The sequence below is a fragment of the Babylonia areolata genome, chromosome 26, assembly GCF_041734735.1.
Source record: "Babylonia areolata isolate BAREFJ2019XMU chromosome 26, ASM4173473v1, whole genome shotgun sequence".
Classification (NCBI taxonomy): Eukaryota; Metazoa; Mollusca; class Gastropoda; order Neogastropoda; family Buccinidae; genus Babylonia; species Babylonia areolata.
In genome coordinates, this window is record NC_134901.1 from 31,525,535 (window position 1) to 31,542,494 (window position 16,960).

At 44.7% G+C, this 16,960-nt stretch overlaps 1 protein-coding gene across 1 annotated transcript in view; it reads right to left on the minus strand.

Moving 5' to 3' along the window:
* LOC143300292 (protein FAN-like) overlaps nt 1–16,960 on the minus strand; it is a 79,071-nt gene that overhangs the window by 42,586 nt on the left and 19,525 nt on the right. The window contains exons 6-8 of the mRNA XM_076613888.1: nt 10,034–10,113; nt 9,595–9,685; nt 2,954–3,017 (exon numbers count right to left, since the gene is read on the minus strand). Coding sequence (XP_076470003.1) covers nt 2,954–3,017; nt 9,595–9,685; nt 10,034–10,113 — 235 coding nt within the window. The remainder of the gene's footprint in view (nt 1–2,953; nt 3,018–9,594; nt 9,686–10,033; nt 10,114–16,960) is intronic.

The window sequence follows — 16,960 nt, forward strand, 5'->3', positions numbered from 1 at the left end:
TGCGGTGCCGAATGTTGGACAGACCATCGCCTTGTAGTCTCGAAGCTGAATATTCAAATCCAACCCAAGAGACGCCCCCAAGGCCAGAAGGCTCCAAAACGGCTCAACATCGCTAAGCTGAAAAACATCACCATCAAACAGACCTTTGTGGAGCTGCTGGAAGATCGTCTGGAACCCGCCTCTCTGGACAACCAGAATGTGGAATCTGACTGGAGGACCCTGCGTGAGCTGATCTATAGTACAGCTTCAGAGACCCTGGGACCCATGACCAGAAAGCACAAAGACTGGTTTGATGAAAGCTGTGATGAAATCAAGCAGCTTCTGGATGAGAAACACCGTCTGCATCAAGCCTACCTGAGCAACCCAAAGTCCGCATCAAAAAAGGATGCGTACAATGCCATCCGCAGGACTGTTCAGCAAAAGTTACGTCAGATGCAGGATAAGTGGCAGAGTGACAAAGCTGATGAGATCCAGGGATATGCTGATAGGCACGATATGAAGAGGTTCTATGATGCCTTAAAAGAAGTCTACGGCCCTACATCCTCAGGATCATCCCCGCTCCTCAGTGCAGATGGGAATACCTTGATCACCGAGAAGGAGAAAATTCTCGAATGCTGGGCTGAGCACTTCGACAAGGTCTTAAATCGCCCTTCCTCCATAAATGATGAAGCCATAGACCGTCTCGCCCAAGTCCCCATCAACGAAGCACTGGACGATCCGCCAACACTTCTTGAGACCCAGAAAGCAATTTGTCTGCTATCCAGTGGCAAAACAACTGGCTCAGACTCCATACCAGCAGAGGTCTACAAGGATGGAGGCACTGTCCTGACTGAGAAGCTCCATCAGCTGTACTCACTCATGTGGAAAGAAGAGACGCTCCCCCCAGGATTTCAAAGATGCCTCTATCATTCATCTGTACAAGCGAAAGGGGAACCGGCAAGCCTGTGACAACCATCGGGGCATTTCCTCTCCATCGCAGGCAACATACTTGCCAGGATCCTACTAAACCACCTCACAGCACACCTTGACAAGGTCATTTGCCTGAGAGCCAGTGTGGATTCCGGAAAGAGCGTGGAACCATCAACATGGTGTTTGCTGCAAGGCAGCTGCAAGAGAAATGTCGAGCAAAATGCTGATCTGTTCTCCACCTATGTTGACCTCACCAAGGCCTTCAACACCGTGAGTAGAGAGGGTCTGTGGAAGATCATGGCCAAGTACGGATGCCCTCGGAAATTTATTTCCTTGGTCAGCCAATTCCATGAAGGCATGCAGGCTCGAGTCCAGGAAATGGCGAAACATCTGCTCCTTTTCCAGTCACAAATGGTGTCAAGCAAGGCTGCGTCCTGGCTCCAACATTGTTCAGCCTCATGTTCTCTGCAATGTTTACTGATGCTTTCAGAGATGGCGATGTTGGAATCGGCCTAAATTACCGAACAGATGGCAAGCTGTTTAACCTCAGAAGGCTTCAAGCAAAAACCAAGGTCATGACAGACATTATCAGAGACTTTTTGTTTGTTGATGATTGTGCCCTCAACGCTGGATCTGAAGCTGACATGCAACTCAGCGTCAACAAGTTTGCCACAGCCAGCAGGAACTTCAGCCTTACCATCAACACAAAGAAAACTGAAGTTCTCCATCAGCCAGCCCCAGGGAAACCCTACGATGAGCCCAACATCACAGTCAAGTCAGAGACTCAGTGCGGTGGAGCGGTTCACATACCTTGGCAGCACACTGTCACGAAATGCGACCATCGACGATGAAGTGAACGTCAGGATTGCAAAAGCAAGCGCAACCTTTGGCAGACTCTATGCAAATGTCTGGAACAGAAGAGGCATTGGTCTCGAGACCAAGGTAAAGGTCTACAGAGCAGTAGTTCTCCCCACACTACTGTACGCCTGCGAAACTTGGACAGTGTACCAACGACACGCCAAGAAGCTGAACCACTTCCACACAGCATGCCTCAGGAAGCTACTGAACATCAAGTGGCAAGACAGGACCCCAGACACAGACGTGCTTGCAAAAGCCACCCTTCCCAGCATCTTCACCATCCTGATGCAGTCCCAGCTTCGCTGGGCTGGACACGTGGCGCGCATGCCAGACCATCGGCTGCCCAAAAGGGTCTTCTATGGCGAGCTGCAACAAGGGAAGAGATCACACGGAGGTCTGAAGAAGCGCTTCAGAGATACTCTGAAAGTCTCTCTGAAAGCATTTGACATCAATCCCGACTCCTGGGAGGAACCTGCAATGGACCGTGACAAATGGCGTGCTGCTGTGCACAAAGGCGCCAAGTTGTGCGAGGCCAACAGGACTGCTGCAGCTGTTCAGAAGAGGCAGGCCAGAAAGTCACGGGCAAACAAGCTCCCTGACAATGATATGCCCGTCTTTGTCTGCCCCAACTGTCAGCAAACGTTTCGTGCGCAGATTGGACTATTCAGCCACCTGCGCATACACAGATAGACTCATGAGCATCCCCCCTCACCACCCTCCCCCCATCCCCCAGCTGGATGACAACGATGGTCATCATCGATCTCGATGGACACACCCCACATGTTCCAACAATGTTTTATCTGACTGCTATTTAAACACAGTATCGTCAACTCATAAACAATCTACACTCCAGCAATGTAATACATGACTGCTGGATTTAATTTTATTTAGCAATCAATTGCCAACATTCACAACATAAACCTTTTCAACTGGGACATTTCACTATATTCCTAAACAAATACATGACTAACATGTGCTGCACAATAAAAATTAACTCCAGCTGCAAACATTCTGATTATGCATGCATATTTAATGTGTAATCCTGAGTTTAGTATGTTTTGCAAACACTAAGCAGGCTCCAAACTATGTACACAGGCTTATTACCATAGAGGACAAGACTTTTGCAGTCCAGTATTTCAATACATTTTGCCCTCTCTCTTTCCCTGTCTCTCTCACTCCTTCTTACCTGTTGAACATTCTGTCAGGACTGTCAAATTTGCCATTCTGTAAACATAGGACATACTCTGGGGCTGAAATCAGAAAGAGACAATACAAACTCATTAACTTGTGAAAAAATAATCTACACCTGTTATCTTGTGATGATGCTAATGGAGATGTGGCTGCACTGCCAGGGTGACGAGGCAGTGTGTGCTGACATGACCCCGCCGGGTTACATACTGCCCTCCTTTCCTCAGGCTACTTGGGGAGGGGGCGTGGCCTTCCTGTTACGTAATAGTATCATAGACAGTGCTACCATCACCTCTACCATTCCATTCACGCACACTTCTTTTGCACTTGCTAAGCTATCTTTTAATGCCCCAGAACCAATCCACCTTTTCTGTGTGTACCGACCACCAACTAGTAAGAAAAATAAGTCATCTGATGCTATTTTCCTGTCAGAATTTTTGGAACATCGTAATGTGATATCTGGTAAGCTCCCGATTTATACATTCCTTTTGATTGGCTGTCCAGCCCCACAACTGCACGAGTTCTATAGTTCTTGCAGCTTTTCAGTTTGATGCAGGCTGTTGATGTTCCAACTCACGACTTCGGTCACACTTTGGATCCGCTCATCTTCAGAGAGGACTGATCCACTCCGAACATACTTATTTTTGGAATGCACTGACGGAATTCTTCTGTTCTTACTGACATTTTGAATACTTCACTGTCCACTGGTACTGTACCCACTTGTTTGAAAAATGCTTTGGTTAAAACACTTCTAAAGAAAGCTTCTAATGTCAGGTCAGGGGCATAGCCCTTGCTACTGGTACCATGTAACCCAGTACTACCTGCCGCATGTGAAGTCTCCCAACGACGGAACAGGCGGAGGAGGAAACCTTTCCCAACAGCTGTGAAGGTGGAAGAGGATGACCAAAGGGCAGGGGGAGCTCTTATCCTTGGCTGGAAGTCCTCCTAGGAGACAGAGCTCTGAACAAAAAACCTGCACCTGCCGAGGTCATCCTACACGTGGCAGTATCTGCACCTGTGGGACTGAGCGTTGGTAGGCGAGAGAGTGGGGAAGGGACTGCACAACTCCTCCTCACTAAAAAAAAAAAGTCACCTGTGCTGGTCAGGCAATCAGGCTAATGTCGTAATGACGAGCTAGCCCTTCAACACCCAGCTTTCCCAAGCCCTGTGGCGATGGAGAAGTGGTAACGGGGACAGGCAGAGGATGCAGCTGGCAGTTCCTAGTCACGACTCTGCACGCAGGCGGCTGTGGGGTGATGGTCGTCCGCCGTAGACTGGGGCAGATGCGGCACCCGTATCCTCCCACAGTGTCAGAGCAGCCCTTTTTAGGGACAGCACTGCTCTCCCCACATGGGGAAGGGGAGATAAAAGGATCCCGAAACAACGCTTACCTCACCTAGTACCTTGTAGGAAACCACACCTACTTGGACATCCAACACTAGCGGTCGAAAATAACAGAAGAAAAGAACCAGGAGTCATTCCCTGACTCTGGGTGCCTGGAATGTTCATACCCTTTTGGACAGAGATGACAGACCAGAAAGGCGCAAAGAGCTCATTGCTAAGATGCTTGATCACTACCAGGTGGACATAGCAGCCCTGAGCGAAACCAGGTTTGCGGGTGAAACCCAGCTGGAGGAAGTTGGAGGGGGCTACACCTTCTACTGCACTGGGAAGCCAGATGGCACCCCAAGAACCTCAGGCGTGGGCTTTGCTATACGAACCAAACTTGCACGACAGCTTGACAGCCTTCCATGTGGGATAAACGACAGGCTGATGACCCTGTGTCTGAAGCTGTCCAAGGATCACTTCGCCAGTCATCAGCTGCTATGCTACAACGATGACCAACCCTGATGACATCAAAGAAGCTTTCTACAAGGAGCTCAGCCGCACCATTTCAGCGGTAGACAGAAAGGACAGGCTGATCATCCCTGGGGATTTCAATGCCCGCATCGGCGTGGACTTCTCCTCGTGGCCAAAAGTCCTAGGACAGCACGGCACTGGCAAGTGCAACTCCAACGGACTGCTTTTGCTCTCGCTCTGCGCACAACATGGACTGACCATCACCATCACCCTCTTTCAACAAGCGGACAAGTACAAGAACACATGGATGCACCCCCGCTCCAAGCAATGGCACATGCTGGACTATGTGATTGTCTGGCAGAGGGACAGAGGTGATATTTCCATTACACGCTGCATGAGAGGAGCAGTCTGTTGGTCGGATCATCACCTGGTATGCAGCAAGATGAACATCAGACTTGCACGCAAGCTCCAACCAGCAAAGGCAGAAACCCCCTAGGAAGCTGAACATCCAACGCCTCCCTATCACCAAGGATGTGCTGCAGCAACAAATCCAAGCAGCTCTCCAAGAAATTCCTGCATCGACTGATGTAGAAGAGGTATGGAGCACCTTTAGAGATGCTGTGTACACAGCAGCAGCTGACACACTCAGCTTTGTACAGAGGAGCCACAAAGACTGGTTTGACGAGAACGACTCTGGAATTTCCAAGCTCCTAAACACACTGCATATACAGCATCAGGATCACATTTCCAATAAAGACTGCCAGAGGAAGGAGAACCAGTTCTTGCAAACCAAGCAACTCATACAGAAGAGGATATGTGAGATGAAGAACACCTGGTGGGAGAGAAAGTCCGAAGAGCTTCAGTCCACTGCTGATGCTCACGACATGAAGACCTTCCATGATGGTCTCCGAGCTGTGTATGGACCGACTGTCACAGGATCAACTCCTGTCCGAGCCTTGGACCAGACCACCCTCCTGACAGACAAGAAAGACATCCTTGCCCGCTGGGCAGAGCACTTCAACACCCTCTTCAACAAGGACTCGTCCGTATCTGACAAGGCAATTGCAGCCCTCCCACAGCTACCAGTCAGTGACTCGATAGCTGCCCCTCCCACCAAGGCCAAGACCCGGAAGGCCCTGAAGCTGACAATGTCAGGAAAAGCACCAGGAGTGGATGGAATCAAGGCTGACATCTACAAGTATGGAGGCAAGGTGCTGACAGACAAGCTGACCGCCCTGTTCCAGTCTATCTGGGAGAGAGAGGAGGTCCCTCAGGATTTCAAGGATGCTTCAATTGTCCACATTTACAAACGGAGGGGAGACAAAACATCCTGCGATAACCACCGTGGAATCTCTCTCCTCTGCATCGCCGGCAAGATTTTTACCCGCATCATACTGAACAGACTGGTTGACCATGTCTCCAACACAGTCATCCCTGAAGCACAGTGCGGCTTCCGCTCAGGCAGGGGAACGTGTGACATGGTGTTTGCCGTACGCCAGATGCAACAGAAGTGCCGTGAGCAGAACAAGGAGCTCCACATGGTCTTTGTAGACCTGACTAAGGCCTTCGACACAGTAAACCGCCGTGGTCTGTGGAAGATCCTCCTAAAGTTTGGCTGCCCAGAGATCCTAATCCAGCTGATTGCGTCATTGCACGATGGCATGCAGGCAAGAGTACAGGAAAATACAGACATGTCAGAACCGTTCCCTGTGGTAAATGGAGTGAAGCAGGGCTGCGTCCTGGCACCCACACTGTTCTCCATTCTCTTCTCTGCCATGCTGATTGACGCCTTCCAAGACTGTGACCGGGGCATCTACATTCACTTTCGCACAGATGGCAAACTTTTCAACTTGCGGCGACTTCATGCCAGGTCCAGGGTGTTTGAGGCACTGTTGAGAGTGTTCCTCTTCACTGATGACTGCGCACTTGCTGCACACACCCATGAGGACATGCAGTTCATTATGGACAGGTTCTCAACCTGCAGGCGCTTTGGACTCACCATCAGCCTCAGCAAGACTGAGTCCATGTATCAACCAGCTAGCTCACAGAACGCCAGTGCCTCCTCCCCACCTGCAATCAAGATCAATGACAGAGATCAAGTCAGTCGACAAATTTTGCTACCTGGGCAGCACCCTATGCAGCAACGGAGCCCTTGATGCAGAAGTGATGCTGCACATCGCCAAGGCCAGCTCCGCCTTTAGCAGACTCAACAACAGGCTGTGGAACAACAAAGGCATCAGGCTCAGCACCAAAATCAAAACCTACAGAGCTGTTGTGCTGACCACCTTGTTGTACTGCTGTGAAACATGGACGACGTATCGCCGTCACATTCAACAACTTGAGCAGTTTCACCACAGATGCCTATGAAAGATCCACAGCATAAAGTGGCAAGACAGGGTCTCCAACCTCCAGGTCCTAGAGAGGAGCGGCCTGCCCAGCATCGAAAGCCTGCTGATCCAGTGCCAGCTACGCTGGATAGGACATGCTTTTGTATGGCCAGCTGAAGGAAGGCAACCGTGAACTTGGAAGATCCTGCAAGCGCTTCAAGGACACCTTGAAGACGAATCTCAAAGCCTGTGACATAGGCATCGCTTCCTGGGAAACTGATGCCCTTGACCGCTCTCGCTGGAGGATGCTGTGCTCTAATGGCATAAAGACGTTTGAAAACAAGAGAACGCTGGCCAGTAAGGAGAAGCGTGAGCGAAGGAAGCTGGGCTCAACTTCTGGAGACGTTTTCCCTTGCAAAACCTGTGGGAGGTGCTGTGCATCCAGAAACGGCCTCTTCTCCCATATGAGGACACACACTGACAGATAAGCCTGCCTGCCTACTCATCCGTCGGTCCGATGGGAGACTCCATCAAGGAAAGCTCCCCTCAATCCCAACGTCTTGAAAAACTTTAGACCTGTCTCAAATATTCCTTCTGTGTCCAAACTACTTGAAAGAATTGTTTTGTCTCAGTTTTTAACCCACCTTGAGAAAAATGAACTTTGGCACATTTTTCAGTCTGCTTACAGACCCATTCACAGTACGGAGACAGCTTTGCTTAGAGTTTTTAATGACCTGCTTGTTGCAGGTGATTCAAATCAGGTTTCTGTTTTGACGCTTCTCGATTTAAGTGCTGCTTTCGATACAATAAATCACAGTATTCTGTTAGAGCCTCTGAAGCTTCGCTTTGGTGTTCAAGATACGACACTTCATTTCTTCAAGTCATATCTGTCTGAAAGAAAGCAGGTTGTCTCCGTCCTGGGATATGATCTCCTCCTTTGTATGGAGTGCTCCAGGGCTCAGTTCTGGGGCTGATTTTGTTCATTCTGTACACCCAACCTTTGTCTGAGGTGATTTCCAATCACAACATTCAGCATCATATGTTTGCTGATGACACTGAAATGTACAACTCTGGTGATCAATCTCAGTCTGACATTTTGTTTTCTACCATGCGATCCTCTGTTAATGATGTAAAGGCTTGTACCCTCATAAACAAGTTACAGTTGAATGAGGATAAAACTGAAGTCATTCTTATTGACTCTTCCAACCTGTCAGAACTTCCCATCATCTCTGCTTCTTGAAGGACAGAGAAATATCCCCTTTTCCAGAAAAGCTCGTAATCTTGGCATTGTTGTTGACAATAAGCTTTCAATGAAAGATCAGGTTTCAAAAATGTGCCAAGTTGCCTCCTTTGAAATCCACAGAATAGCTTCTATTAGACCATTTTTGACTGTTGACGCAACAAAGGCCCTTGTTACATCCCTTGTTCTCTCATGGTTAGATTACTGCAATTCTCTGTCAGCAGGTCTCCCCCAGAAGTACATTGAAAAAATTCAAAAAGTGATGAATTGTGCTGCCCACCTTGTCAAAAAGGCACACAAACGTGACCACATTTCTCCCCTCCTTGCAGAACTGCACTGGCTGCCTGTTTCTTTCAGAATTCAGTACAAGATTGCAACTATTTGTTATAATGTTATCTCTGGCTATGCTCCTCATCTCCCGGAACTCCTCCAGATCTATTTTCTGTCTCGGTCTCTGCGTTCCTCATGTGACACTCGCATTTTTTTAATACCAAACAGGTGAAACAAACTCCATGGGGAACATGCTTTCTCCTTCATTGGACCTGTCATCTGGAACAAACTCCCTTATTCAGACCGACACGCTCAGTCTTTGTCCTCATTCAAATCAGCTCTCAAAACTCACCTTTTCCACAGTTGTTATGATTAGTTTTCCTGCCCTGAGTGTCTGTCTGCGATTGTTGGTGGGTGGTGAGAGGAATGGGGCTGTATCGGTATGAATGCCTGATGTGTGTGTGTGTGTGTGTGACCTGTTTATTTTGTGATGCGTATATGCAAATGAATGTTATGAAGTGTACATGCATCAATGTATGTATGTATGTGTAATTGTATTTCAAAACTTTTGTTAACGCTGTGGGCTCCCTGGCATCCAAATATTCATTATTATTATTATTATTATCTTATTTCATTTTGTTAACTTTCGTCACAAAACCCAACATTTTGCTGTTGGTTCTTAAAACCTTACAATGATGAAACCACAAACAAATATACATAACAACTGAATTTATTTTTAAACATAGAGCCTCACCTAATTTTACAGTATTTCTGAATTTACAAATGCTTTGATTTGGCTTTATCTTACATTGCTTAAGGTTACCCACTTATATTTCCAAACTCATATACTCTTGTTCTGTTTTATTTATAATTAAAAAAACAACAACTTTAGATAGCCTAAGCAGCTCATCTATCAACATTTCTCAATTTAAAAACACAAAAAATTATGTTGTCTAAACAATTAAGCAGGTATGTGGGTAGTACTCTCAATCACTGACTCACCCATCCTGGCCAAAAAGAAGAGGATGTATCCAGGATTGGAATAGTGAGATCCATACAGGTACTTGGGTTCTGGCAAGTATTCTGCACACTCCTGCACAAGCATGTATACACACAATGGCACATTTATACAAACATGCTGGTATGCACATGGACATCCACCCACACAGAAAGCCTATGCATATAAAAACACATAATAACAAAAACTTCCTGAGAAACAGCTTAGTCCAAAACAAACAGAACAAAGATTAATAAATAGTAAAGAATGGTAACTCTCTCCATTCACAAGGTACACAACTTCCAAGTCAATGCTGCTTAGGCGACCGATTCAGCTAGCACACAGGTAAATAAAGGGTACACTGGATAGTTTTGAGGTCCTTCCAAAACAGAACAATGGCTGAAACTCTCACTGAAAACAGCACATATATGCAAAGAGTGTCACCTTTAAGCGATTCAGCCGTTCAGGGTTCAAGGCACCAATGGGCTTTGTGAGGTCCCTGAAGGTTGCTTCCTTCTCCAGGTCTGAAGACAACACAATAACTTAAAATGCCAGGCATTCGTACACACGAGCAATACTGTTTGCTTTTTCCTCCCTGTGTCTTATTACAATCGTAGATAAAGGCTGATTATTTCAACCTCTTTTCATTACACATGCAAGTTGTTTTTTCATACTCTGAGATGCTCAACTTTTTTTTTTAATTCACTTTTTTGGTAGGTACATACAGAAACATCCATCAGGTTTAAACATGAGGGGAAAAGGCACAGTTTTACACAAGTATTGTACAATACAGTCATCAACCAGTATGGATTTATCTTTATCTAACACAGTTATCTCCATGTACAAAAAATATTCAAGAGAACTGATGCACAATTTTGAATGTAATATTTGAATCATAACAAACAATATAACCATCTCAATCGATAACATAGTACAGTGCACCTAGGGTTGACAGACGAGTGACGGGAATCACTTAATTTTTACTTTTTCACACTTTTTTGTCACTGATCACTTGACCAATTTATTTACAGAGGAGACAAACCCAATGAACAGCAAACATTTATCACATCAGTTACAAGCAGGAGGTAGGGCATATCAACAAAGCACTCTCTCCTCTAAAACCAGACACTCTAAGGTATTAGAAAAGCTTGATGGCTCACTTTCTGAGAACATCATAGACTTTTATCTTGCCCAAACCCTTTGTCTTTGCTGGGGACAGTTATTCACTTACATGACCACAAGAGTTGTGGTTGTTATAATAAACTTATAATCCATTTTACTTTCTTTTACAGGTATATATCAGACAATAAGCATATATATATATTTTTCCAGCTGTATTTTGTTTGTTTTCTTTCTGGGTGTCATTCTTGGAGGTAGAAATAGACTTTTTTAATGCATAAAAATGATCATCTTCAGTTTGAAATGCCTGAATAATTATCTAGATTCAAAATAATTGTGACAAGAGGCAATGCCTTCCAGACTCACTTGTGCAATACGCTTTATCCAGTAAAGGAATCATAAGGAGAGAAAAAAAAATTGCTAAGAAGTGTTCTGTATTAGATATATATCTTACTATATATATTATTATTAATCAACTTGGTAGAAAAAAAAAAAAAAAGAACGTGAGCAGGATCAAACCATGCATGTTCAGTTTGGAAGCATGCTGTCTTATCCCCACCACTATAATGCATCTGACATCATTCAACCAAATTTTATATCTAAAGCTATGTGTTTCTTTCCACAAAAAAGATGTGATTGTATTGGACATAATAGCACTGTTTAAATCAAGTTTTTTTGGTGTGTTTTTTATATCTTGGTTATTTAAGAAATTCTTTTAAATTTGATGGTAGAGAAGACCAGTCAACAATGTTCAGGCTGACCAAAACTGAAAAAAACGATCAGTTCACTTTTTCTTTTAAGTTCATTTCAGTTAATTCAGTGTCCACTTTAGAATATCTATATACAGTAAACGTGTCGATGAAGTTGTTAGTGTCACTGTATGTGTTCTGTTCAGAATTTGCATTTCTTTTCTTTTAATTGCAAACAAGAAAAACAAGATCATGCCATCTTCTTACCAGACATAGCCCATGTTCTGACAACTGGGAAGTGGTAATATAATGTTTTTGGAATCCAGAACGTGCCTCAACTAAATAAATCGTTAACGATCTGGAAATTCGGCTTAATTCAGGAGACTTACAACCTACTATTGGTATGATTGTGAAGATTTTTTCCCAACTATGTTTTAGCCAAATTTGGTATTGGCAGACAAAGTGTTTCCAGAGAAAATGGCAATGTTGAAGTTTACCACAGGCACACACAGACGCACACACACACACAGACACACACACAGACAACCAAACACCAGGTTATAACACAGACTCACTTTGTTTACACAAGTGAGTCAAAATAGCCTGATTCAGAATCCACATTCATTTTCCTTCACAAAAATGTTCACTTTCGTTCTGTATTTCCTATAGTTTTTGTGCAGAATTGTTTATAATTTATTACTCCTGACTCCTCAAAGTTCCCTGGCAATGGAAGAGCACCTTTTTTTCTTCTTTCTTTTTTTTACAAAATTATCCGGGCTCCACTTCATTTTCTTGTCTGGCAGATATCGGCTATTTCATTTTTCTGTTCACCCTAACCAAACATTTAGTGTTTTATCGTAATTAATTTTTAGCCCTGAAACTTCGAATCCACTGAGTGTTTCAAACAACTTTTTATACAATTTTTTTATCTCCATCTTTTCCTCTCACGTTCTTGATGCCACATCCACCAAATCTTATTCCATCATGTCAAATCTTAGTACTGAAAAAAGACACCTTTTCTATCTTCTTACACTTCATCTGAATTCCACAATTTCTTCTTTTTCTTTTTCGACAAAGTCCAAAGCACCTGTGCCAACTTGGACTAAACACATTCCCTACTGACTCCTCCTGATCCTCAGTTTAATGGTGCAGCTCTCCATTCTTCAATCCCTTGACCAAAACAGAAATCCAAGACATTCTGAAAGAAATGACAATAAAATCACGTGAGCTCAATCCCATACCAGCCTCTGTCTTTCCAGTGTGTCCCACAGATTCTCCCCACAATCACAACATTGTCAACTTGTTTCTTCTTACTGAAACTTATTTTTTCTGCTTTCAATACTGCAATCATCCAACCTCTTCTGAGGAAACCCAAACTTGACTCAAACTTAAAAAACAACAACTGCTGACCAGTTCCTGATCTTCCTTTCCTGTCCAAACTTCCACATTTTGTATCAACAGCACTGCTCTTACCTGGTTCAAATCACTGACCAATTCCAGTCTGTCACAGTTGACAATTTCCTGTCTAAACCCATTAAAATTTAACAGGGATCTGTTTTAGGCCCAGTGCTCTTCACACTGTACACTGCTCCTCTCATTGAAATCATCAACCGCCATAATGTCAGTCATCATGCTTATGCCAATGACATTCAACTTCAGAAAAGCGATACCCCTGAAAATTTGTTGTCTTTCTCGCAGGAAACATCCAACTGCTTTCTGACATTCAGAACTTGATGACTTTTAAAAAGTTACAATCTAATGAAACTGAAACAATGATAATTGGAACTAAACAGATATTGTCTTCCATCACAATTGACTCAATCAAACTCGGCAGCGCATCCACCCTCTTTCCAGTTCAGTCAAGAACCTTGGAGTCATCACTGACAACACAATGTCCATGCAAAAATCTATCAGAGATGTCAATCCTGCTATTGTCAATTGCAGCGCATCAGTTCCATTCAGAAATATCTGTCCACTGACTCACCATTTTTCTCATTCTTTCTCACCTTGACTACAATAACTCTCTATTGTCTGGTTTGCCTGCTTCACCCACTCTCTCTCTTCAGCACATACAAAACTCTGCTGTCCGACTTGTCCTCAGAAAGAAAAGATCCCAGCACATCACTCCTCTCTTGCAACACCTCCATTGGCTCCCTGTCTCACCCATAATAAAGAGTAAGATCAGCACTCTATGTTATAAATGCCACTTCCTATCACTGTAGCTGCCTTCACCTCTACACCCCATTTTGTTCTCTTCAGTCAGCTTTGGATCCACTCTGTTTCCATGTACCCACTGTCAACTATTGCTCTTTCTCTGTCTCTAGACCTTGCACTTAGAATGAGCTCCCTCTTTCGCTTCATCAGGTCTCTGAACTATAGTCTTTCAAGTCTGACATTAAAAAAATAAGACATACCTCTTCCAAAAATAACTCACTTGATCCCTGCCCTCCCTCGCCTGTCTCTTCCTGTCTACAGTTTCTCCAGCTTTCTATTAACATGTATTTTTAAGTTTTGTTTTTCATCTATGTGAACTGAGTTATGCATGCATGTGAAAGATGTGTGTAAGCGCTCTGATTTGTCTCTGCCCTAGACTAATGCTAATTATCCCCTAATCGGAGCATGTCTATGTTCCCCCAGGTCTTGGTAGGTCAATGTTCCCCCAAGTCAATGTTCCCCCAAATATGTTCCCTCAGGCCTATATAGTTGCATAGGGTGTCAGGTCAGATAGATATATCTGCTACTGGTAACCTGGATCCCAGTACTACCTGTCACAGGATTGAATTGCTGGCGACTAAACCAGCACCCCCCCCCCCCCTCCCCTCCCACCAGTCCTCTCAGGAGGATGGTGAGGAGGGTGGCTAGACACCCTGGTGGAAATAAATGACCCATCAAAGGGCACCAGCTCTGGAGAGCTACCTGCGGCCACCTAAATAAGGGAGCAAACCCTGACAGAAAATCCAGTGCGGGGCCCCAAAAGCGGTTGGATGGCAAACTTTGTCACTTTCTGGCAGCTCCTGCGGCCACACTGGCACCAAAACGTAACAGCCTTGCTGTTCCTTTGAATCTGTCAGCGAGGTGGAGAGGGGGGACAAGCTGCATGGGCAACAGCCTGTCTTCCATATTACATTGCCCAGGCTTATATCGGTCCATCCATCCACAAACACCTTGCACCTACAACCTGGAGAGGACACTCCAGCTTCGCTACTAGCACTAGTGTCGGAACAACACGTGAAGCAACAGTTACTGGTTATAAGTTAGCGCTCAATTGGCGTAGAGACGATGCCAGGGGTTGCTTTTGATGGTGGGAGGGACCCTTGTGTCCCACTGGACAGCTACTGCCCGCCCAAGCTGGACAGCCCCCAGCCAATTAGGTGCGGTCCCGCCACAACCTGCCTTCTTCTATGGGTGTATGAAGATTAGGAGAATATCCGACAAGCAGGTCATTAATTTCCACACCAGGCAAAAAGAAAACTTCAAGAAACGGATCAAAAATGAAACTGACCTGTTGGAATGTCCGGACAATGATGCCTGAGCTCTCCCAAGATCTGCAAGACATCAGTGACGCCAGAAAGACGGCCGTCATAAACAGCGAGCTAAAGAGACTAAATGTGGACATTGCCACACTGCAGGAAACACGGCTGGCTGACTCAGGAACACTAAAGGAGATGGACTACACCTTCTTCTGGCAAGGAAAGAGCTCTGATGCCCCAAGAGAGTACGGAGTAGGTTTTGCAGTCAGGAACAGCCTGCTGAACATGAGCGAACCAGGCAGCGGCGGTTCAGAACGACTCCTGACTCTCCGCCTCAACACCTCTGAAGGCTTTGTCACTCTCGTCAGCGCATACGCTCCAACTCTGTCCGCCTCTCCAGACGCCAAGGATGAGTTCTACGAAAATCTTGCATCAACCATAAGGAACATCCCCAGGACAGAACAACTTGTTCTCCTGGGCAACTTCAATGCCAGAGTGGGTGCAGACAATGATTCGTGGCCCTCCTGTCTCGGTTCCTTTGGAGTGGGGAAGATGAATGAGAATGGACAGCGACTAGAGTTTTGTGCCTGCCATGAACTGTGCATCGCCAACTCCATCTTCAGGACAAAGCCCCAACACAGCCCCAACGCTGATTCCATTCCTGCCATCTGCTATCTATTAGACGTTGTTGAAAAACATTTATGAAACCTACTTCACAGCCTACACCTTGATTCAGCCACACATGTCCAAAACCATGTTTAAACAGACAGAGGCGCACATTTGATGCCCAGTTGATTTTACCCCTACTATCCAGTTCATATAACATTTGGTAAGCTTTGTGTGGCAGTCTTGAATCCTCCATTTGTAATATTCTTAACCAATAGCGAATACAACTAACTGCAGAGTTAACAGATATTGGATATCGATTTGTTTCACCATATACTAAATCATTTGGTGTCCACCTATCTACACCCAAAAATCGTTTAACAGCAAATAAATGAACAGACTCACAATGTACAACAGCCTTATCCAAACCCCATAATTGAGAACCATACTGCACAATTGGTTGCACTTGTGCATCAAACATTTTGATAAATAACTCAAACGAATTATTATTAAGAACATATAACTTTTGCATAATACGTAATAAAGCATTTTTGGCCCTACTGGCTAGATCTTTGCAAGCAACAACGAAGCTAAGACGAGTAGAAAAAAGAATTCCCAAATATTTGTAAACATTCACCACAGGCATAATGGTACCTTTATAAACCCATCTTTCCCTTGCACCTAAATACCCACCCTTTCGAAAAACAATTATATTACTTTTGGACATGTTGACCTTTAATTTAAGTGATACAGCTGCCCTATGTAAATTGTTCAGTTGAGTTTGTAAACCAACAACAGTTTCTGAAAACAAAACCACATCATCAGCCAAAAGAAGAATGAACAGTTCAAATGGATCATTTAAGAATGTTGCTCCATGCCTTCCATTGTTAATAACCTCTAACGCTAGCTCATTTATAAAGACCGAAAATAATACTGGGCTACATGGGTCTCTTTGCCTTACACCTGCTGTACAGTTAATATAGTCCGTTAGTCTTGCTCCACATCTAACTCTTGCTTTAACATTATCATACATACTTTTAATATATTTATGCAGTTTACCTTTGATACCATTTTTAAACAAAATAGGCCAAAGAAGATTTCTATTGATGGAATCAAACGCTTTTTCAAAGTCGATAAACGCTACATAGAGTTTACGATTAAATGAAAACTGTTTCTGTGAGAGAGAGAGAGAGAGAGAGAGAGAGAGAGAGAGAGAGAGAGAGAGAGAGAGAGAGAGCGTGCTTGCGTGCGTGTGTATGTGTGTGTGTCTGTTTCTGTGTGAGTGTGTGTCTGTGTGTACCCGAGCGTGCATGTGTGTGTGTATGGGATCATAACTCTTTGTTCTGTGGCTGAGAAAACACGTTCTGTAATGAGGGTGCTACAATTGTCAGCTGTTCTGTCAAGAGACTTAGAGAGTCTTAAGCTGCTGTTGTTTGCTCCTCAGCCCCCACACTTTCCTCAACAAATTGTTGACAGTGGCATGTGTC